This window comes from Eucyclogobius newberryi, unplaced genomic scaffold (genome assembly GCF_026437365.1).
Source record: "Eucyclogobius newberryi isolate DKJ021-1_F unplaced genomic scaffold, fEucNew1.0.hap1 SCAF_15, whole genome shotgun sequence".
NCBI classification, from domain to species: Eukaryota; Metazoa; Chordata; class Actinopteri; order Gobiiformes; family Gobiidae; genus Eucyclogobius; species Eucyclogobius newberryi.
This window is the reverse complement of record NW_027315779.1, coordinates 16,495,125-16,518,060: the sequence shown is the minus strand read 5'-3', so window position 1 is coordinate 16,518,060 and position 22,936 is coordinate 16,495,125. Positions and strand designations below refer to the sequence as shown.

General features: G+C 43.5%; 1 protein-coding gene across 3 annotated transcripts in view; it reads left to right on the top strand.

The window, feature by feature from the left end:
- mink1 (misshapen-like kinase 1) overlaps positions 1 to 22,936 on the top strand; it is a 33,586-nt gene that overhangs the window by 5,062 nt on the left and 5,588 nt on the right. The window contains exons 3-26 of one of the 3 annotated variants that reach the window (XM_072446342.1): positions 4,403 to 4,585; positions 4,670 to 4,780; positions 4,861 to 4,951; positions 5,044 to 5,174; positions 5,289 to 5,343; positions 7,222 to 7,300; positions 8,213 to 8,388; positions 8,460 to 8,529; positions 8,600 to 8,810; positions 9,507 to 9,614; positions 11,358 to 11,444; positions 12,139 to 12,315; positions 12,391 to 12,558; positions 12,888 to 13,046; positions 13,182 to 13,261; positions 13,377 to 13,480; positions 13,555 to 13,646; positions 13,814 to 13,837; positions 14,102 to 14,253; positions 14,329 to 14,440; positions 15,234 to 15,350; positions 15,951 to 16,059; positions 22,141 to 22,290; positions 22,407 to 22,550. In XM_072446342.1, the coding sequence (XP_072302443.1) occupies positions 4,403 to 4,585; positions 4,670 to 4,780; positions 4,861 to 4,951; positions 5,044 to 5,174; positions 5,289 to 5,343; positions 7,222 to 7,300; positions 8,213 to 8,388; positions 8,460 to 8,529; positions 8,600 to 8,810; positions 9,507 to 9,614; positions 11,358 to 11,444; positions 12,139 to 12,315; positions 12,391 to 12,558; positions 12,888 to 13,046; positions 13,182 to 13,261; positions 13,377 to 13,480; positions 13,555 to 13,646; positions 13,814 to 13,837; positions 14,102 to 14,253; positions 14,329 to 14,440; positions 15,234 to 15,350; positions 15,951 to 16,059; positions 22,141 to 22,290; positions 22,407 to 22,550 (2,890 nt within the window). Of the gene's footprint in view, positions 1 to 4,402; positions 4,586 to 4,669; positions 4,781 to 4,860; positions 4,952 to 5,043; positions 5,175 to 5,288; positions 5,344 to 7,221; positions 7,301 to 8,212; positions 8,389 to 8,459; positions 8,530 to 8,599; positions 8,811 to 9,506; positions 9,615 to 11,357; positions 11,445 to 12,138; positions 12,316 to 12,390; positions 12,559 to 12,779; positions 13,047 to 13,181; positions 13,262 to 13,376; positions 13,481 to 13,554; positions 13,647 to 13,813; positions 13,838 to 14,101; positions 14,254 to 14,328; positions 14,441 to 15,233; positions 15,351 to 15,950; positions 16,060 to 22,140; positions 22,291 to 22,406; positions 22,551 to 22,936 lie in introns of all 3 variants that reach the window. The other 2 variants (XM_072446340.1, XM_072446341.1) reach the window with 2 other exon arrangements.

Here is a 22,936-nt window from a genome sequence, read left to right as displayed (position 1 = left end):
TTTGCCCCGTACACTGAGGGAACTATATTATGATAGATCCATGCGCTTAGGCACGCGGAAACGTGGGCACAAACCGCATGCGGCTGCAGGTGAGTGATAGGTGCGTTTTATGATTGATACGTGGCAGGACAAATGATTTATCCACGCCACGAGGAAATATGATTAAAAAAATTGCTGAAAAAAAAAACGTCCATACCACCTTTAAGGGCAATGGGGCAAAGGCGGGGGGGTTGAACCTAAATTTCGTCTTTTTGTTGCTTTGAAGCTTCAATACATCGTTGTGGCAGTAATTGTTTTGAAATGCTAAAAAACTCTCTCGGCAACGAGCATTAGGCCAACATTAGTGCGGGCACGGGAGTGCGTACGGGGGAGCACGACGCGCCATGTTCGCCCATGCTGGGATCACAGCGCGCCGTGGCCCGTGCGGGGATCACAGCGCGCCGTGGCCCGTGCGGGGATCACAGCGCGCCGTGGCCCGTGCGGGGATCACAGCGCGCCGTGGCCCGTGCGGGGATCACAGCGCGCCGTGGCCCGTGCGGGGATCACAGCGCGCCGTGGCCCGTGCGGGGATCACAGCGCGCCGCGGCCCGTGCGGGGCTCACAGCGCGCCGCGGCCCGTGCGGGGATCACAGCGCGCCGCGGCCCGTGCGGGGATCACAGCGCGCCGCGGCCCGTGCGGGGATCACAGCGCGCCGCGGCCCGTGCGGGGATCACAGCGCGCCGCGGCCCGTGCGGGGATCACAGCGCGCCGCGGCCCGTGCGGGGATCACAGCGCGCCGCGGCCCGTGCGGGGATCACAGCGCGCCGTGGCCCGTGCGGGGATCACAGCGCGCCGTTGCCCGTGTGGGGATCACAGCGCGCCGCGGCCCGTGCGGGGCTCACAGCGCGCCGTTGCCCGTGTTACCTCGTGTGAGAGGCCCGTGTGAGAGAGCACCCGCCCCGCTCACTGCGCTGGCCACGGCGCGCCGTGGACCATGTGGATTGAGTAAACAAACATGTGCGACAGGTGACATTATTTGGAGAGTTCATAACTTCTACTGATAAACATACCAAAGGATGTTAAGGGATGTTCACTAGAGGTGAGCAGGGTCTATCAAGCTACTATCGTTAATCAACACGTAAAATTTTATGTGAAGCCAGTCTTAAGTCTTTTGAGGGGGGGGGAAGTCTTTTTCAGCTTCAAACCATTTTGAGAAGATCCTTTAGTTTAAATGTGTAAAAGATGTTTTTTTTAAAAATATAGGGTTCTTCTGATTTCTTATCCGGCCAAACCGATCGGACATCTGATGTGCTGAACCAGTGTAGCACTTGTGCTCTGTTAACTTGACTGCAAACACACCAAATAGGAGCCTTTTTTTAGTTTATTACACTGGATAATACAAACGCTAAGCATCGCTTAGCTTCTATTTATAAATTGATAAATTTGTTATCAGAAAACCCATGAAAGAATGCCATTCATGACATGCCTTTAATGACAACATTTTACATTGACCATATAAACACATATTTTAAATGCACATTTACAACCAAATTAAGTAAACACGCTTTATTTCCTTTTTTTGGTAATGGTAATACTATGAGTTAGAAGAGAAAATCAAAAACGCAAAGACTTGTTGGTGCCTGTTTCAGAAAACGGTACAGAAAACAAAACAAAAAGATCAGCTTTTAAGAGGCATTAGTTAACCTGAACTACATGTTCATTCATTAATTTTCTACGACTTCGCGGTTGACTGGAGTCTATCCCAGTGACTTTGAGCCTTTGGCGGGGTACACCCTGGACAGGGGCCAGCTTGTTGCAGGGTTAACATCATGTGTATAACATTTGAAATTTTTATATTGAATCATCACAGCCAAAATTGCTATATGGAAAATTCCCTTTTTGACATAAAAAAAAATAAACAAAAACTCAGTAATGTCAAATAGCCGCCCCTATATTTTGCATCACCAGCCATCACTGTTTTACACCCATGAAGAGCTCTTAAACATCAGAACAACAACAACTCCTACGAATCTTGTCCCAGTTTCTTTAGCATCTGCTGCAGATTTAGCACTTTTTTGGCCAAAAGAGTGAGATGCTGCGGACGAGGAATGTGAGCCAGTCCTCAGATCGTCTTGCCCCACCTCAAGTCCTTCACCTCCCCCTGCTGGACCCCCTGTAGTTCGCCTACAGAGCCAGCAGGTCTGTGGACGACGCCATCAACCTGGCACTCCACCTCATCTTGCAGCATCTGGACTCTCCAGGAACCTATGCCAGGATCCTGTTTGTGGACTTCAGCTCTGCATTCAACCTCATCCATCCTCCCTGCTCTGCTCTAGGACAAGCTCTCCCAGCTCAACGTGCCTGACTCCACCTGCAGGTGGATCACTGACTTCCTGACGGATCGGAAGCAGTGCGTGCGGCTGGAGAAGAATGTCTCAGCTGTGTACTTTCTCCTCTGCTCTCTGTACACAAACATTGTTAACAGCCTGGAGCTCCACGCCCAGAGGACAGTGGAGATTAGGGCTTTGTTCAAAATATCGATACAGCGATATATTGTCACGGACTCCATATCGATATGCGTATCGATACTGAGTCACAGTATCGATATTTTTTTATTTGAATTTTTTAATTTATTTTTTTTAAATCAGATTTTTGTGGCCCGTAGGCTTTAAACGAGGTGAAATAGTACTTTTGATCTGCTGTTTGTGCTGCGCTCCTCTCTCGAGAAGGAGCTGTGGACCTGATCAGAAGCTGATCTGTGCAGAAGATGCTGCTGCAGCATGTTCAGACCATCATTTACTAGAATGTGTTCCTAATATTTCTATTTGGATCAGTTGGTTGGATGTATGAAGTTATTAGAGCAGAATGGATTTATAAATAAGTGCTTTGTGGATAAACATGACATTTCATACATTTTCTTATTCAGAGTAAAAACATTAACCATTTGGTACATTTTTAATAATAATAATAATAATAATAACTTTTATTTATATAGCGCTTTTCAGTGACCCAAAGACGCTGAACATAATAAAAAAAAGGGGGGGTATTTACAGACAGGGGGGGACAACACGTACAGTACACATTAATATACAGATAAAATGAACAAGACAGAAGAAGTAGAGAGAAAAAGATGGGGATGTAACAGGGGGTAGAAGAGTAGGCAATGGGGTAGAGGAGGCTAGGGGTAGGGGAGGTCAAAGAAAGGTCATATGTTTTTAGGCGGGATTTGAATGTTGTGAGTGAGGGAGAGTGGCGGACAGGTTGGGGGAGGGAGGGTGCTGTTCGGGAGAATGCTCTGTCGCCAAAAGTTTTGAGTCGGGATGTTGGTGCAGTCAGGGTGAGAGAGGAGGAGGATCAGAGAGCTCGGGAGGGGCGGTGGGGGATGAGGAGGTCAGACAGGTAGGGGGGGGCAAGGTGGTGAAGAGCTTTGAAGGTGAGGAGGAGTATATTTAAGACTCTTTTTTTCAAAAATGTATCGGGATACGTATCGTAATGAGGGAATTGTATCGGAATATACAAGTATTGGGATACGTATCGTATCGTGACCCCTGTATCGGGATACGTATCGTATCGCAAGGGTTTTGGCAATACCAAGCCCTAGTGGAGATGATTGTGGACTTTAGGAAAGTCACTGCCTAACAGACTCCCCCAGAGCCGCCGTGGATTCCTTCCGCTTCCTCTGCACCACCATCACCCTGGATCTGAAGTAGGAACCCACCATCAGCTCCCTCATCAAGAAGGCCCAGCAGAGGATGTACTTCCTGCGGCAGCTGAGGAAAGCCAAGCTGCCAGCGCAGATGATTGTACAGTTCTATCATTGAGTCCATCCTCGCCTCCTCCATCACCGTGTGGTACGCTGGAGCCACAGCCAGGGACAAACAGAGACTAGAGCGCATTTTGCGCTCTGCTGAGAAGGTGATCGGCTGCAGACTTCCATCTCTGCAGGACCTGCACGTCTCCAGGGCACGGATCACAGCAAACCCCTTTCACCCTGGATATGGACTATTTGAGCCACTCCCTTCAGGCAGGAGGTTTTCGTCTGGATGGAACATAACCTCCCGCCACAAGAACAGTTTCTTTCCCTCTGCTGTGTTGAACACTTAACACCTGCCACTTTAACAATTATTCAAACCAATAATCATTCATTGCATTGCTTATATTTTGCACTATTATGACCAACTGTAAATTGTGTATATATTCAGACCAAGGCTATTTTATTTTATCTGTGAATTTGGAATTTATGCTTGATATATTTTTATGCACAATATATTTTGCTACTATTATTATTAATTGTTGTATGTTGCACTTTAAACTTTAATGCCAAAGGAAATTCCTGGTCATGATTCCTGTTCATTGACAATGGCAATAAAACCCCTTTCTGATTCTGATTCTAAAATTGAAATCAATGTTTGTTTGTTTCAGGGACGTCACGTGAAAACTGGGCAGCTGGCAGCCATCAAGGTGATGGATGTTACAGAGGAGGAGGAAGAAGAGATTAAAGCAGAAATCAACATGCTAAAGAAGTACAGCCACCATCGCAACATAGCCACTTATTATGGCGCTTTTGTCAAGAAAAGTCCACCTGGCCACGATGATCAACTCTGGGTGTGCCAGATTATTTTCAATACTATATGATTGTATTGCTTTGGTTATTCAATTTATTGTACTTGCATTATGGCTTTATTTCAGTTGGTGATGGAGTTTTGTGGAGCAGGATCGGTGACGGATCTTGTAAAAAATACAAAAGGAAGCACCTTAAAGGAGGACTGGATTGCTTATATCTGTAGAGAAATCTTAAGGGTACATAGTTGTCTTCTGAAATTGACATTTTATATCTATTAGTCAAGATGGACCACCTAAAGTCTCCCTTTTCTGAGCAGGGCCTCTCCCACCTCCATGCTCATAAAGTGATCCATAGGGATATCAAAGGGCAGAACGTGCTGCTGACGGAAAACGCAGAAGTCAAACTTGGTAAAAACAGTTTGTTTTTTGTGTGTTTGAAGCATCCATTACTGGTGTTTTACTACCATCTAATTTCTCCCCTTTTTGTTTGATCTGTTTAGTTGATTTTGGAGTAAGTGCTCAATTAGACAGGACGGTTGGTCGAAGGAACACTTTTATTGGGACTCCTTATTGGATGGCACCAGAGGTCATAGCCTGTGATGAGAACCCAGACTCCACCTATGACTACAGGGTAACCTGCTTTACGTTGTTTCTGTAGATATGACTGCATAATGATGTAGAGATGTCCTTATTGTAGAGTACTGGAGTAAATCTCATTGTGTATGCTATATTGTATGTTTTTCAGAGTGACATTTGGTCCTTGGGAATCACAGCCATTGAGATGGCAGAGGGAGCACCACGTAAGTAGTTTTACTTTGTGACAAATACAAATGTGCTTATAGAATCTCCAAATACATTTGAGAAATAGCATGAATGGATGTGTCTGTCATGTGCAGCCCGCTTGTCTGTGTTGTCAGATGGTGCTGACTCACTGTAATCAAGGTGTAGTCGTGAGATGGCAGCCAGCCTGTGGAGGCTGTTCTGTCTGGTCCTAAATGCACTGTCAAACCTTAGTAAGACGTAATGATTTGAGTTTGTATATTGAGTTGTATATTTTAAATTATATTATTATGCGTTTTACGCCTGGTTTAGTTGGGAAACCCTTGTTCCAGTCTTCAACTGAAACTATGTTTTGTTTCAATTGACAATGTGTTGAACAGAGAGTTTTAAGTTGTAAATTAGTCATTCACAGTCCTCAAGACCAGGCTGCGTTGTGACTGCAGCCTGGACTACTCTGTTTTGATGTGCTAACAGTGCTGTAATAAATTATGCAGCATGTACACTTACTCTCCATCAGCATTATTGCTTTCCACTTGAGACAAAGTGAAATACTATAAAAAGGTGATACTAAATTATAGGTTTTTGTGCTTTCAAACTTTTTTCTTGTTTTACACAATCTGAGTTGTGGCATGACGCATTGACCCTCTTGTAAACTTGTCTCAGCGAAACTTGCTGCTGATTCAGTCAGCTGATTGCTTACTGCACATTCCCCCCAAGCGGATAATTTTTACTTCATATTAACTCTCATTAATCCTTTTTCCATGCACCCACACTAAGGCCGTTTTCACACTGCCCCGGTGATCTCTTAATTTAGTTTTGTTTCTCTTGGGTCGGTTGTGTTCACATGCACCGCTCGTCATTCACAAACGCACAATGTGCCATGTGAAACATAATCAGCTGTCCGCCACACTTATTTCCATGACAATGAAAACGGCTGCGTGGATGCACACTCGCTCACTCTCCCCAGTGCTGTAGGTGGTGGTCATTTGATAAATGCACTGTAAGAGTGATGTGCGATAGTTGAGAAGAGACAAAGCTATCTGAGGGGGGTAGAGGCTTTACTTGCTGTGCAGAGGCAGAAATGATAAAAAGTGAATCCAATTTACCTTGTCAGGTGCAGGTTGCAAACCGCAGCTCTTCAGCGTCCATTCCTGCCAATATACAAGGTCAAAGTGCTTTTTGAGAAAATTCTAAGGGATTTTGCTCATGTTTAGGTCGGCCCAGGTTTGGCCGCTTTCACACCACACGCACCAGAATGCGAGAGAAGCTGCTCCGAGACACTTAGTTTTAATGTGAGTGTGTTCACACTGGGACAATTGCACCGTTTTCGGAACAAACGTTCCTTTACGTCGACCTAACTTGCAGTGTGAAAACGACCTAAGATGCACAATGTAGGCTAATGTCAAAACACTTATACAGAAGCCACAAATGGAGTAAGGAGAAGGGAAACTGTCAATTGAATTGAACTGGCCATAAGGCGATATTTAATATTTTCAAGGGTCAATTGTGAGTGGCATCAGGAAGGGTAATTTACAGATTGACGTTCTGTCATGATGAAATCATGGTTGCTGCTTATCCAAAACTATTGTTTTGTTGGACTTTTTATGTGAAACTGTAGCTAACCGGTCAGGTTTAGCTACCTACGCTGGGAAAGCGGTGACTCACTGTCCTTGTTCTTGTATTCACTTCAACAGTAAGCCCCAGGCTCCAGGAGAGATTGGATAACAGCAGCTGTAGACATGTTTGAGAATACACTGTTTGTAACTGTGGCTTGTATTATTTACTGGCCATTATATGAACACACATTCATGTTACTCACATTCATGTCACTGGCTTATGGCTTTATGCTAGCATTCTTTGCACCCCCCTCATACCACAATTTCCTTTTATTTCTTCAGCTTTGTGTGACATGCACCCAATGAGAGCTCTCTTCTTGATTCCCCGGAACCCCCCTCCTAAACTTAAGTCAAAGAAGTGGTAAGTTATTTGTTGTTGCATTGTCTGCCGAACAAGTATGTGTGTAATCCTATCTGTTGGTATAATTCTCAGTCTAAATATGGAAAAAAAAACTTTTCAAGGCCACAATGTTTGCACAGAAAAAACCCACATAGCTATATTGTTATACACTAGGAATCAATAACCTTTTTGAATTAATTGTTTTATGTTGCCAATGCAAGTTCCTAGTTTTTGAATCCTATTCATTGACAATGGCAATAAACTCCTTTCTGTTTCTTATTCTGAAAAGTAGTTGATCTGATGTACATTTGTATGTCATTTCCGACACTGTGTACGGTACTTCATTTTAAATGTGTTGTATTTGGAATGAAAAGTTTGTTTTTAGGGTAATGTTTTTGTAACTTTTGTACACTGCCATTTTCTGTTTTCACCCTGTTTTTTGCTCCCTGTGCCTTCCCCTATCCAGTGATCTAAAATTAAATAGTATATTCCTTAGTGTTCAGAATTTATTATTTTAATTCCAGTCTGGAACTGAATCCTAACTCTACCATTTCCGAAGGGTGTTATTGATAAAATAACAGAGAGTACTGAGAAATAGAGGGTAATTCTGTAGAATCAACGAGCCAAGCACTAAACCCTATAAGTCTCAAGTAAGTATTTTGAGCATTTCTGAGAGATGTCTTCCGCATTTGTGCAACATTAAAGCAGCTGTGACTGCTATCTGTATCCGTATGTGCTGTATGGTCCAGACCCACATTTAAACTCAAATGATGTGGAACTGGTTTGCCAGACAAACTAAGGGGTGCGTACCGGCTGAATACTAAACACAGAACTTGATGACTATTACCGAAATAAAATCATCTTTTGATTATTTAGTTTTTCTTCAAAACATTGTTACATCTTCTCTTTTCCCAACACCATTCACATGCACAGGTCAAAGAAATTCATTGACTTCATTGAAGGCTGTTTGGTGAAGACTTATCCCAGCCGACCATCCACGGAGCAGCTGCTTAAACACTCTTTTATCAGGGACCAGCCCACTGAGCGGCAAGTCCGAATTCAACTCAAAGACCACATTGACCGGACACGGAAGAAAAGGGGGGAAAAAGGTAAGCTTGGATTAAAAGTGTTTGACAATATTTGGTGATATTAAAACTTTTATGTTTATTGTGTTGCAAAGAGGAGACAGAGTACGAGTATAGCGGTAGTGATGAAGAGGATGAAAATCGAGGAGATGACAGAGAATCCAGGTAATTACTGTACTTAATTGTCTAGGATGAGCAATATTGGATTTATATACAATTTTGTTTTTGTTTTCAGTTCAATACTGAATGTGCCTGGGGAGTCGACACTGAGGCGAGACTTCCAGCGTCTGCAGCAGGAGAATAAGGAGCGGTCCGAGGCCCTGAAGAGGCAACAGGCCCAACTTGCAGCTCAGCGCAGGGACCCAGAGGAGCACAAACGACAGCTACTGCACGACCGACAGAAGCGCATCGAGGAGCAGAAAGAGCAGCGTCGCCGTCTCGAAGAGGTAACCACAATGTTTTTATCTGGACCAATTAATCAATTAAAATAAAATAATAAACATGCTACGAACAACGTTTGACGCTAAACTCCGCTTGCTAGATCAAAGTGCATTTTTAAAGTTTGTTACAGCTTGTGGGAAGAAGATTTTGGCTACTTAGTTTGCTGGTCTAATATTGAGAGTGTCTTTTATTTCCTAGTTTGGTTTATGAAAGAAAAGAACATCTTAAATGGTTTTGTTAAAATACTTGAAATCAGTGGTGCAGAGCAAAGATATCTGTCACTCTGGAACAGTTACATCATCAGAAAAGCAGGTCAGATAATTTACCTAAACCAGAGGCACATCTTAACTTCAGGGTTTAAACTAATGCCCTGAGGTTGGCATTATCAGATGCCCCCCCCTAACCCTTGCACAAATAAGTGTTTCTTACAATGCTTCAAGTACCAGTTGACACAGCAATCAACATATTCCTTACTTGAATTAGGGTTTTATCCCTTTCTGGTTGCTGTAATAATTTAGTTTTTGCTGTGGGAAATTCACTTATTTATTTTCATTTATTTTTTCAATGTAATTGCTCAAAATGTACGTTGGTACTGTGGTTTTGTGATTTGCAGACATTTGCAAGACTGTTAATATTCATATTGTGATATGTATATTTCCATTGTGTAATGTTTTTTTCGTGTCACCCATTTGCACACACAGCAACAGAGAAAGGAACGAGAAATGGTGAGGCAGCAAGATAAAGGTGCCCATCGAAGAATTGACGATATGAGACGGGAGGAAGACAGGAGGATGGCAGAGAGAGAGCAGGTAACCAATCACAACTGTGCTAGCACTCCCACTAACGAATCAGAGCAGAGAGTGGCCGTGTCATTCAGCAGCACATTCTGCTGGTGAAATTCCATGAGTGGGTTGCCATAGCAGCAAGGGTCTAAATTAGTATTTATTCAGTTTTTTTGTGGGTGAGCTTGTGTCTCTCCTGCTTGTATCCCTTCTACTCTGAGCAAAGGTCTACCAGCAGATTATAAATAATAAAGTAATGCTCTGTCTACTATTCTATTCTTAGTTTACATTTGAAAAGTTGTTAGTGGGAACAACGTATTTCAAACAATACGGATGAGTTGCAGCAGCTGAAAGCTACAGGCAGAGAACAAGGCTGCGAAGAACAAGATTTTGGATTTGGAGTCCAGATCCCGCAGAAACAATATAAGGCTCCTGGGAGTCCCATAGAGTGATTGAATGGGAAGGCTGTAAAAGTTAAAGGAGGCCTCCAGTACAAAGACAAGAAGGTGTTTCTCGCAAGAATTACCATACAAAATCCATTTGAAACGGGTTAAGTTTCATCACGTCTGAGGAATTAAAGAAGAGACAATTAAGGGATGGCTTTTCATTTCCAGCAATCTTGGTCACGTTTGAAGCTAGAAAACACAGGCTCAAAACACCAGCAGCCTCAGAAAAAACACAGAAAACGGCAACAAGAGATGGATCCATCAACATGGGGTATGTGAGGTCAAGTAATGGTCACATTATAAGACATGTACGTTGTTTTGAAGGGACTATAAATTAGGTATTATTATAACCAATAAATGTATCAAAACAACGTCCACTTCAACCCTCTGACTGAAATATTTAAGGCTTACAAATCTGAACTTTCAAGTGGAACAATGTCTAAATTATATAAAAGTATTAACAATTAGGATAGACACTCTACTAATTACATTAAAAACAAATGGGAATGAGGTCATTTTATTTTGACTGAAGAAGAATGGGAAAATATATGTACATCTCAATGGAGAACCACAAAATAAACATGTTTGGAAGGAATTTGGTTGGAAAAATGTCACGTTTCTTCATAACACCATATCAAAGGGCTTTAACTGTTGGAGAAACTGGCAGCCTGGAAGCAAACTATTATTTAATTTTTCTGACTGAAATCATTAACGTGGGGTTTTTGACATCACCATCCCACTCGACTTCAGAATGATGTACTTGCCCTTTGAAATCCTGCCATGGACACAAATTACACCAACTATCAAGAACTGACTATATTGGACATCCGCAGAATGGATCAAATTACTTTTAAACTTGATTTTGAAGATGGACTAATGTGTTAGACTGTGGACTAAATGGGACATTTGCTTTAATTTATATGTGCCATAATTTCTTTTTTTTATGGATATCTAATGGTTTTGATTTTTGTTAACTGTTCACTCTCTTGTTTTGTTTGTTTGTTTTTATGCACGTTCATATTTTATTTTAAAAAAAGAACATTTGTTGGCGATGGCACTAAAAAGTTATCGTTATGTGTTTCGTTTGATCTATTGTTATAAAGATTATGATTTACTGTGTTTCTCACAGATTTCAGTTGTATTTAGAATATTTTTTTAATGGAAATAGCAGCACATTCTTTTTGTGGGGAAAACATGGCGATTTATTATTTTAAAATATTTATTTTAGTAGTTTATTGCTTTGTAACACGGTTAATGCACATGCTCCTAATACTGTACTATTCATGGCTTGTTTTGTACCTAATGGCCCCCGTTTCCTTTGCAGGAATTTATCAGACACAAGTTAGAGGAGGAGCAGCGGCAGTTAGAAATCCTCCAGCAGCAGTTACTTCAGGAGCAGGCACTACTTATGGTAACTGCCCTATCTCCATATTTTGTGTCTCCAGTTTTAAGCCAAGATTCCTTTAGTTTGTTCACATGACTACTGGAACTGATTGAAACATCTGGACTCTGGGCTACCTTTTAAATCCGGGGTCTGAGAGTGGTGGGTGTGTTTCAAGCCCTAAAATGCTCCTTGTGACGTATGAATGCAGGTAGACCAAACTATAGGGCATAGGGACTAAAACAGTTTGGGAATGCTGTACTAGACAAAAACATGTGTGCATCTAACACGAACATATGAGGAAAAAATATACTATACAGTATAGTAGTGTCTCAAGACCGGTCTTGGAATATACTGTGTAGATTTACTGCAGATAAATGTGTGACCACTACGTAAACCTCTTTTCTCAAGTTTAACTTTGAATAGAGTTTTATTAGGCTTTTAACTTAAAACTTAAACCTCTTTAAAGAGTAACCTGGTTTACTTGAAATATTTCAGACTACTTCATTTTAGATGGTTCCTGTGAAATATGAGTGCTTATGTTTTTGTAATAGTCCAATGAGTAAAATCGAAATATATTAAGTGTTAAATAATCACTTAAAATGGAAGGAAATTAACCCTAAGCTGCAATCTGACACATTCACATGGTGTGAAAACCCATCAAATCACTTGTTTGAGCAAATTCATACCTAGTTTTAAAGTTGTTGACTGTTTTTACCTGTAGGAGTACAAGCGTAAGCAGCTGGAGGAGCAGCGTCAGTCAGAGCGGCTGCAGAGGCAGCTGCAGCAGGAGCATGCCTATCTTGTGTCTCTTCAGCAACAGCAACAGGAGAAGAAGCCCCAGCTCTATCACTACAACAAAAATCTAGAGCCAAATAACAAGCCATCATGGGCACGCGAGGTACTCATTGTACTCTATGCTGAACAATGTAAATACACTGATGCCACCATCTCATGAATGACTGTTTTACACTAGGTTGAGGAGCGAAGTAAACTCAACAGACAAGGCTCACCTAAGATCTGCACCACTGTCTCTGACACTGCCATCCAGTCTCGCTCTGACTCCATTAGCCAATCAGGGGTCCAGTCTGCTCAGACCCCCCCCATGCAGAGGCCTGTTGAACCCCAAGGGGGGCAGGGCAAGGTTAGTGCTATTAAGTCTGTAAACCTTTTGCTGCTTAAGCCTAAAGTCTCAATCAGCTTTGATTGGTATTTTCTGGCTATATTCTGTACTTACAGTTTTGTCTTTTTTTTTCTTCTTTCTCCAACATTTGTGACGGCGTTCTTGGCTTTTGCTTGATTTCCCCACCATCCTTCACTCTGTTGCTTACATATGGCTGCTGGTTTTTCTTGGTGCTGCTGCAGTTCCAGATGGCTCATTTGGTGCCTTTAAAACCCTATGCTGCTCCTGTACCTCGCTCCCAGTCCCTCTGTGACCAGCCCACTAAGAACATGTCTGCCTTCCCCACCCAGGACCCCTCCCTCACCCCCACACCCCGCCCCACTCACTCTAGAGAATTGGTGCGACAAAACTCAGACCCCACTTCTGAGATCCCTGCACCACAGGTGCACCAAATAAGAGAAGAGAGGGGCCCCTGGATCCGCTTACCCGACGTGGAGCTGCCTCCCAAAGTATGTTCTTTCATCAAAACAAAACTGTGTTACAAATTAATCTCTAGTTATTAATTCTTCATACTCTAGATACAGTTTTAAATATTACCTTGAACAAGGCAGTTAAATTTCAGATGTTTGTATTGCCTCATTCAGATTCCCCAAAGAACCGCATCAATTGCCACAGCTCTCAACACTAACTTGACATCTGGCATTAGACATCCAATAAGAGCCAGGTATATATATATATATATATATTTATATCTATATTTACATTTTTTTTCTTGTATTTGATCACTTAAATGGATAGAAAACTGGAAATAAAATAATAATTGGACTTGTTTATGTTAGCAACCCTGATCTCAGTCGCAATGACCGCTGGGAGAGAGGCGACAGTATGAGTGTCATTTCCAATTTGCCCCAAACTGGTTCCCTGGAGAGGCACCGCATCCTGAGTACGTCTCCTTGCACTTATTTTTCTGTCTCAAAACAGAAAACACATTTAACAACTAACTCCTGTTTTTTCCAGGTTCCTCAAAAATTGATTCACCAATTCTGTCGCATGACAGTCGCCATAAACCTGGAGAGTCCCGCACATCCTCGCGCCCTGGACGGCCTGCTGTAAGTGGTCACCTTATCCCCTTATGTATGTACTGGTATGTATGATACAGTACACTCTACTGGGGTGCTCATTAAAATGTGTTTATGAAAAATATAATCTAACTTTATTTTAACAGCAATTTTAACTTAATATATTCTTTGCACTTGTTAATTTTTTGACCATACAGAGTTACAAGAGGGCTATAGGAGAGGTTAGTATTGCTCATTGCTGTGTAATCATGTGTTCAGTCTTAATGCATGGTCATGTCCACTGTAATGGCATACACATGATCAAACGCATGCGATACCCAACTTTGTATTCAGTAAAAAACACTAGTTGTATTGATGTCTCCTTTAACACACTCAGATTTGTGTGTCATGTGTTTGCGTTTTTATTTTAACTAACTTTTTTATTTAAAGTTCCTTTTTATATAATTGCCAAAATGTGTTCTGTGATTGTACATTTGTACTCTCAGGATCATGGCCTCTATGCCAAGGAGCGAGCTGAGGAGCCGCCTAGACCTCCAGTAAAGGCCAATGTTTATCCGTCATCCTCAGAGAGCAGTGAGAGCAGTGAGGAGAGCGAGGGTGGGGAGGGACCAGAGGAGGAGGAGAGCCCCACAGATCGGTATCAACACATCACACGTTTAGTTTTATCCAATATACATAATCAATTAATTAACATATTGTTATTTTATTGTAGTCACAGAGATGCAGACACAGATTCAGTCAACACCATGGTGGTCCATGAAGATGAAGGTGAAGAGGGAGAGCAGGCTCGAGGCTTCGGGGATCAGACCATGCTGGTGCAGAGGGTGAGTCATCTCGAAGCACAAAGGAGCGCCTAACTTTTCAATTCTCTTTTTTCATTCACATTAGTCGTCTTCAGCTCTGCAATTGCCTATGATTAGGTCAGTGGTTCCCAAACTTAGGGTCGCCGTATAAGATATAAAAGCATATTCAAATTAATAAACAAAGTACAAACAAGGTTTCTGGTTAAAATAACACATTTTATTCTTAATTTCCCCCCTTAATGTCTCCAAAACAGCAACATTTCACTTCACCAGTCCAAGTTGTTCTGTTAGAATATATAAAGGACTAATTAACTTGTCATCAGACTGTGTTTGTAAACAGTCACAGTAACTACGATTTAATGTGTGTTTTATTTCACATAACTTAAAATAAGAAACTGTAGTCATTTTACAGCATTTGCTCCATGTGCCATTCACTTCTGCCTCAGTGTCTTCGACCCGTGATTGCAGACTTTGTTTCATAATCATGGCCCTCTCGCACTAAATAAAACTACGCTCGTAAGTTTAAAATACGACGCTCTCTCCTATTGCTTTAGTTGCTGCAGGTCCGCACAGAAACATGTATGAAACATGTGTATAACGTGTATGTGTGAAACATGTGTGAAGCATGTGTATGTGTGAAGCATGTGTGAAACATGTGTGAAGCATGTGTGAAGCATGTGTGAAACATGTGTGAAACATGTGTATGTGTGAAACATGTTAAACACCATAAGTCATTCCATGTGCTCCACACACCTCAGATTAATAATTTCAGCCCTAATAGCTGATTGACCTTTTACTATTTTGTGTCTTGAAGACCCCAGAGAAGCGAAGCCATAATGGTTACACTAACTTACCAGACGTGGTGCAGCCCTCCCATTCCCCCACCGACTCTGCCTCCCACTCCTCCCCTGGGAAGGATTCCGTCTATGATGTAAGTTAAATACAAGATATGTTAGGATACCACAGTGGCGTCCGGTGACTTTTATGGATGGGGAAGCAGACTTTGGGTGTTCATTCATATTTAGTGGATAAAATCTTTACGCAAAAATGGAAAAAACAGGCTAATTACACCAATCAATTCATTACACAAATTAGCGCTCTATGTGTATTTATAACTAACGTCTGGTCATTATAAACGTGAACAGAGCCTGAGCTACAAACACAAACTTGCCTCTAAAAGATATTCAAGTCAAGAAACTTGGCGCTGCTGTTGCTTGACGTCTCCGCTGCACATGCTCAGTTTGGCACAACCTGCAAACATCCAAGATTCCCACACAGGTTTATTCAGCGTAATTTTGAGGCTGCGTTTTCCTCGTAGCGCATGTGCCAGCCTCTAAAAGAAGATGCTGTTCACTCAGGTTGTAAAAGCTCATGTTAAAGAGCGGAGCATTAACAGGCCTCTGAACACAGTCATAGAATGAATAGGGGTGGGAGAAGAACCAACCGCACGCCACTGGGATACCATTATATCTTTACCAACTCGCTTGCTCAAACACATTTTTTCATGGCTAACCATATTTTCTACTTTCAGTACCAGTCTAGAGGATTGGTGAAGGCTACTGGAAAGTCCTCCTTCACAACATTTGTAGATCTTGGCATGTACCAGTCCCCGGGCCAAGGAGACAACATATCACTAAGTGGTTTGTATTAAGATCCACACCTCTGTGGCCTTTTGCTGGAATCAGGTTGAACTTACTTAGAGTTTTGGAGTCACTTCTAAGAAAACCAAACCAACGCAAACTGAGTAACTTAAGGTTCTATTTAATGCCTTCTGACCACCAGAGGCGTTCACGGCCTGACCTGATTTTCTAAAAGGCACACACCTGGTTGGCGGCGCCAGGTGCTACAGTGGGTATTCGTATTCAAAATGCTCGAGACACTGGTCTGCAGGGCCTGTATGGCGCCAATGCTGCTGGACGATGGGCATGATTTATGCCCCTTGTGCTTGGGCGTGGAGCATTTGAGGCAAGGCCTCACTACGGATGCTTGGCCCAGTTGTGTCATGATGCCTCATTCGACCTTGAGAGCTTGTCTTGAGTCGAGGTCAGATCGTTTACCCGCCACTCAAACCTCTAGTTTAAAGCGCCCTGCCTCCTCGGTTCCACCCTCCACAGAGGGGAAGCATCGGGACAACACAAAGTTGTCTGCCCGTATGGTCCACCTCACATCTGAGTTGGCCAGATTAAAGCATTTTCCATTTTAAAGCATTGATCCAAGATGGCGCCTGTGTTCGGCCACGCCACTGCTCGACTCCTGTTGTGCCGCTTATTTGTGACGATCGTTACATCGTATGCAGTTTTATCAGCCCAGACATTAGTCTGTTGTGTGTCTGCTGTGCGTTTTTATGACCGTGGCGCACTTTTCCGCATCAAAGCGACGATGGAGTCGCTTTTCGACACATGGGACAGGTACAAACAAGCCTTTCCGCCACCCCTTGTTTGTCCACCCAACTCACCTGACGTTTTGCTGCTGTCCCGAGGCCCGGGGAAGAGGAGGAAGCAGAGGAGACGAGGCACAAGGTCTGGTGTGCAAGTCAAGCGCAGACGAGCCTTGTGTTCGGAGCACACGAGCCTGGGCTTTGGGAGACGTGCTCGGTGCTTGCGCCTGGTCCCGCTCCTCGATGTTTGCGGCTGTTCGCCGCCTGCCCGTGTCATCGCGGCTGCTTTCCTGGAGCCTGCCCGTGTCATCGCGGCTGCTTTCCCGCTGCCTGCACGGGCCGTCGCGGCTGCTTTCCCGGAGCCTGCACGGGTCATTGCGGCTGTTTTCCCGCTGCCTGCACGGGCCATCGGGGCCGCACCGGTCCTGGAGCCTGCGCGGGATGTGGCGGCTGTTTTCCTGGAGCCCGCGCACCGCTGGAATTATGAGCGCTGGGGTCCACCGTCCGCTTCCTTGTTTTCGTCAGCTTACCGGCGAAACAGATGGGAATCACGTGACCGTAAGGCGTGCCTTCGACAGGTCCCGCTGCGCTCAGCTGAACCGATGGACGTGACGTCATCCACGGTCCGGCTCGGCTTGTTGAATGCCTGTTCAATTGCCAACAAAGCGTTTTCCTTGAATGAACTTTTTACAAGACAAAACCTTGATTTCATGTGTCTTACGGAGACATGGCAGAGAGAGGGTGAGTTTATTCATCTAAATGAACTCTGCCCACCTGGCTGCTCCGTTTCTGCGATGCCTCGCCCTGGTCGACGTGGAGGAGGTCTGGCAGTTGTGTCCCAGAACCGTTACATGTGTAAAGTCATCGACTCGCACACTTTCACTTCCTTTGAATCACAGATGATTAAGGTTGGTTCTTCAAGTCCTTTTTACTGTGTTTTAGTCTACCGGCCCCCTGGTCCTGCTGCTGTCTTTTTAAAGGACTTTAGTGACAATTTATCTTCTATTATAAAGCTGGAAAATGTTTTAATTCTTGGGGATTTTAACATTTGGGTCGATGGCTCATCATGCCCTGCAAAGGATCTTTTAACCTTGACCGAAACATTTAACTTTGAGCAGCATGTTTCAGGTCCCACTCACCAAAAGGGACACACTTTAGACCTGGTGTTTTCACTTGGCCAGAGTGTTGCTAACCTCTGTGTGGAGGATGTCCATATGAGTGATCATAGCTGTGTTTTATTTGAATTGAACTTTTCTCCTGAGCCGGTGCCCTCAAACATCAGGTCTCAGAGGCACATTATCACTGCAAATACAGCCGTCCAATTTTCCGCTATGTTTGATCCTCATTTGTTTATGAATTGTCTTGATGTGGGCAGTTTAATTAATTCATTTAACAGCCAATGTTTATCCAATTTAGATCAGGTGGCACCTGTAAAATCCACTCTGTCAACACAGAAAAAAGCTTGTCCTTGGATAAATGAAGATATCCTAAACCTAAAGAGACTATGTCGGAAAACTGAGCGTCTGTGGAAAACCTCTAGTCTTGAGGTCCATAGGTTACACCTCAGAGATCTTGTGTCATCTTACAATGAAATGATGGAAAGTTCCAGAGCTGATTTCTTCCGCCAGCTAATAACATCCAACAAGAAAACCCCCAAAGTGTTGTTTGACACTATAAATTCTATTGTTTGTCCTACCGCTGCAGTGACTCCTGTTTCCTGCAAAGCTGACAGCAATGAATTCCTCAGGTTCTTTATCGATAAGATCAACATGATCAAAGACCAAATCCCACTTCTTTTGTGTGATAAACCTGTTTCTGTGGAGCCTGTTTCCCAAATCTGGTCTTCTTTTAAGCCTGTCACTCTAGAAGACATCTCAGCTCTGGTGACCAAGATGAAACCCTCCTCTTGTACATCAGATGCCCTTCCCTGCAGGCTCTTCCTCAAAGTGTTTGATGTTATTGGCCCCTGGGTTACCAAAATGGTAAATCTCTCTCTTTCTACTGGTGCGTTTCCTGGTCTATTTAAACATGCCATAGTTGAGCCTTTACTGAAAAAAGCAAACTTGGACTCGACAGACCCCAAAGGTTTCAGACCCATAATCAAAGCTACCGTTCATGTCCAAGATCCTTGAGAAGGTGGTCTCTGAACAATTGTCCGATTTCCTTGATCAGTCAAACCTTCACGACTCTTTTCAATCTGGTTTCCGCAAACATCATTCTACGGAAACCGCATTGTTGAAAGTGTCCAGTGACATTATGATGTCTGCTGATTCTGGAAAATGCACGGTTTTAGTTCTGTTGGATCTGTCTGCAGCCTTTGACACTGTCGACCATCATATCCTGTTGAACAGACTGAGTGACCTGATTGGACTATCGGGGTCAGTTCTTCATTGGTTTTCCTCATATTTATCCGGTCGGAGCTTTAGTGTTGCTGCAAACCAAATAATGTCCGACTCAGCTGATCTGTTGTGTGGAGTTCCTCAGGGCTCCGTCTTGGGTCCCGTCTTATTTCTGCTTTATATAATTCCCCTGGGAATGATCATTAAAGAGTTTAGTGATGTGTCCTATCACCTGTTCGCTGACGATATTCAGCTATATTGCTCTTTTAAACCTTCTGAGATCCAGAAGCTGAACTCCTTGGTCAGTTGTTTAGTGCAAATAAAACAATGGCTGAGTCAAAACTCTGCAGCTAAATGCTGACAAAACAGAAACTCTGATTATTGCCCCTGATGATGCCATTCCAGGGATAAACCAGTACTTGGGTGTTTTAGGCCAGACTGCTAAACCAAGTCTTAGAAACTTGGGTGTTGTCTTTGACAAAGACATGTCTTTAGAGCACCACTCCAAGCTGTTGACGAGGAACTGTTTCTTTCAGTTGAGGAAAATCTCTAAGCTCAGGAAAATGGTGTCTCAAAATGACCTGGAACTTATAATTCATGCATTTGTGTCTTCACGTTTAGACTATTGTAATAGCTTGTTTTCCTGTCTTAACAAGAAGGAACTCTCTCGTCTGCAGCTGGTCCAGAACTCTGCAGCGAGGATCTTGACCCGCACAAATAGAAGGGCCCACATTTCACCCATTCTTAAAGCCCTTCACTGGCTGCCGGTCTCGTACCGGATACAGTTAACAATTTAACTTTTTAGAGATTTAAATGGTCAGGTCCCATCGTACATCAGCGATCTGATTAAACCGTACGCTCCCTCTCGCTCACTAAGGTCCTTGGACCAGAAACTGTTGCTGGTGCCTCGCACCCGTTTTCGGACCAGAGGAGACAGATCCTTCCAGGCTGTTGCCCCCAGACTCTGGAACGATCTTCCGTTCTCCCTACGGTCACTGGACTCAGTTACTGCTTTTAAGGTGTCAGCTTAAAACCTTTTTATTTAGTCAAGCCTTTTAAATGCACTTGTTTTACAGACTGATTTTACTGTATATTGTTGTATATGTATTGTTCACTGTAAGTTTTTTGTGTTTTTATTGTTTTATTCTGTGTTTTGTGAAGCACTTTGTGACCTCTGTCTGTGAAAGGTGCTATATAAATAAAATTGACTTACTTACTTACTTACTTATTTTCCTGCATGGGATGCAGCATCCATGCATGAGGATGACATATCGGTGGCTTCATCCGATATGCATTTTCAGAATAATGCCCTGGATTTGGAGTCCCGAGCCTCCGATGCAGGCTCCCATTCATCCACAGTCTGGACAGGGATGACGACGTGGCCCTCTTGGCCCTCTCTGTTGTTCGTTTTGCACTTAGCAACTTGCAATTGGACATACCACAAGTGACTGAGGCTACTACTAGGGCCTTTTAAAGTGCCAACGGACTGTCCCCTCCTCCCCTCACAGGAGTACGTCAGGGAGCTGTACGCTTGCTGGACTGATAAGAGAGCATTATTGCGCTTGACGTCAGATGGGAGGGCCTTGGCATCCATGCAAGATGGACGCTAAGCTCAGCCTACGCAGCACCCTCCCAGGCCCCCCAAGGGCAAGGGGCGCCTCCATCGGTCGGACACTTTACTCAGGGGAGTTGAAATACTGGGCTGGGTTTTGTGCTCTCTCTTCCGGGGTTACCACCTTCAATTCCTCCATCAGTGGCTTTGGGTTTCACTGGGGCCTGAACCAGGCCAAGTCAAGTGGGCCGTAATCCACAACCTGGCCATGGCCCTGGCACTTACTTACACTTAGGAGATCACTATTTTGCTGGACAACGGTGTGATAGTGCCTGTGTACCCCTTGCAGAACACAGGGGGGCTATCACTCCCGGTATTTCCTGGTGCCAAAGAAGACGATTTAGGCAATTTACGCCCTGTGCTGGACCTTCAAGGTCTCTAAAACCCTGTTATTTCACATGTTGAAAGCCACGGAGATGTTGCAGGCAATACGAGTGGTTCACTTCCATAGACTTCAAGGATGCCCATTTTCATGTCCCAATTTCATCGGGCCACCAACCGAGGGATTTCACCAGATGCGTTGCTGCAGTTCTGGAGGCACGTGGTTTAAACATTCTGCCTGACCTGGAAGACTGGCTGGTCCGTGCTCCCACTTACAGCCAGGCTTTTCAAGACACCCAAACTGTCCTTGATCACATCAGACGGTTGGGTATGCGGGTCAAACTGGCAAAGAGAAACTTTGACCCTTCCCAGGAGACTGTTTTTAGTCCCTCAACTCTGCGAGTTGGCAGCATTATGGACATACTTCCCAGTTTTTGGGAAGGTCAGGTTCACGTGACTGTCATTAGATTCTCGACCTGCGCATGCGCAAGAGATGATCATTCAGTCCTTAAGGCACTGCCTCTGGCGGTCATCCGGGATTCATAGAACCCTAGTTACATTCGTAACGTTCATTCTCGTGTTGCTTGAGGCTGGATGTAAACTTTCCCAGTGAAACCCAAAGCCACTGATGAAGCAGCCGCTGAAGCCCAGATCAGGCAGAAACTGGCACAGCTCAGCCAATAGGGGTCAGTCTAGAGGGAAGGGGGCGGGGCTATCTCAGAGGCACAGGTGCAAGTGATTTAAGCAGCAAAAAAAGTGTTAAATTAGTTCACACAAATGCATGAATTTAAACTAAATTGAAATACCTGAAACATCTGGTTTTGCCCCAGGTTAGAAATAAAAAAGTTAACTTGTTTAATTTGCAATATGTAAGATAATTGGAACTTAATGAGTTCTTTCAATCGAATGAATGTTAGGAACCTGTTACTATGGTGATTTACACTAAACTAAACTAAACTTCTTTTCAATGACGCAAGACTCTTGAGTTTGCTCAAACTAAACCTGACTTGCTTCTAGCAACGGGCCTCTGATGTTGAACTGTGTTTGGATACAAACTATTGGCTGTGTTTAGGCTCTAGGTTTGAACAGCTGAAGATGGAAGTGAGGAAAGGATCCATGGTCAATGTAAATCCCACCAACACTCGCCCACCTACTGACACTCCAGAGATCCGGAAATACAAGAAAAGATTCAACTCTGAGATTTTGTGTGCTGCTCTTTGGGGTGAGAGTCATGTATTTACAAAAAATTTCTGCCTGTATTTTTAAGTACCTCTATCCCTCCAAATGTAAGTGTTATGGTTGTGTAGTGATATAGATACTATTCATGTGTTGTTTCAGGGGTGAACCTGCTGGTTGGCACAGAAAATGGACTGAAGTTGTTGGACCGTAGTGGACAGGGCAAGGTTTATCCTTTAATCAACTCCCGCAGGTTCCAGCAGATGGACGTCTTGGAGGGCCTCAACCTGCTCATCACTATATCAGGTCTTTTACAATTGGCCATGGCTCTACAAATATTTAAATAGTTTATTCTTGAAGTAGATTATATTTGGTTTTGTTGGCTGGACAATGTGTTATGCTGTGCTAATAATATCATCCAATATTAAAGACTTTTCAAATAAAGGTATTAGTCCAATATGGAAATAAATCTTGAATATATCTAGTACTGTACTGTACCGTTTTCCCCTAAACTGTACAAGTCTATTTCCATCTGTAATCGCCAGTTTTTCTTCAGTATATTACATGTTTCTTTTTAAACAGACCAGTGAGTTGAAATGGAAATGGAAAATGCAACAAATTATAACGTACTAGATAGGTGGTCACCAACCCATCGATCTTAATCTACTGGTTGATCTCCGAGGCAGTGGGAG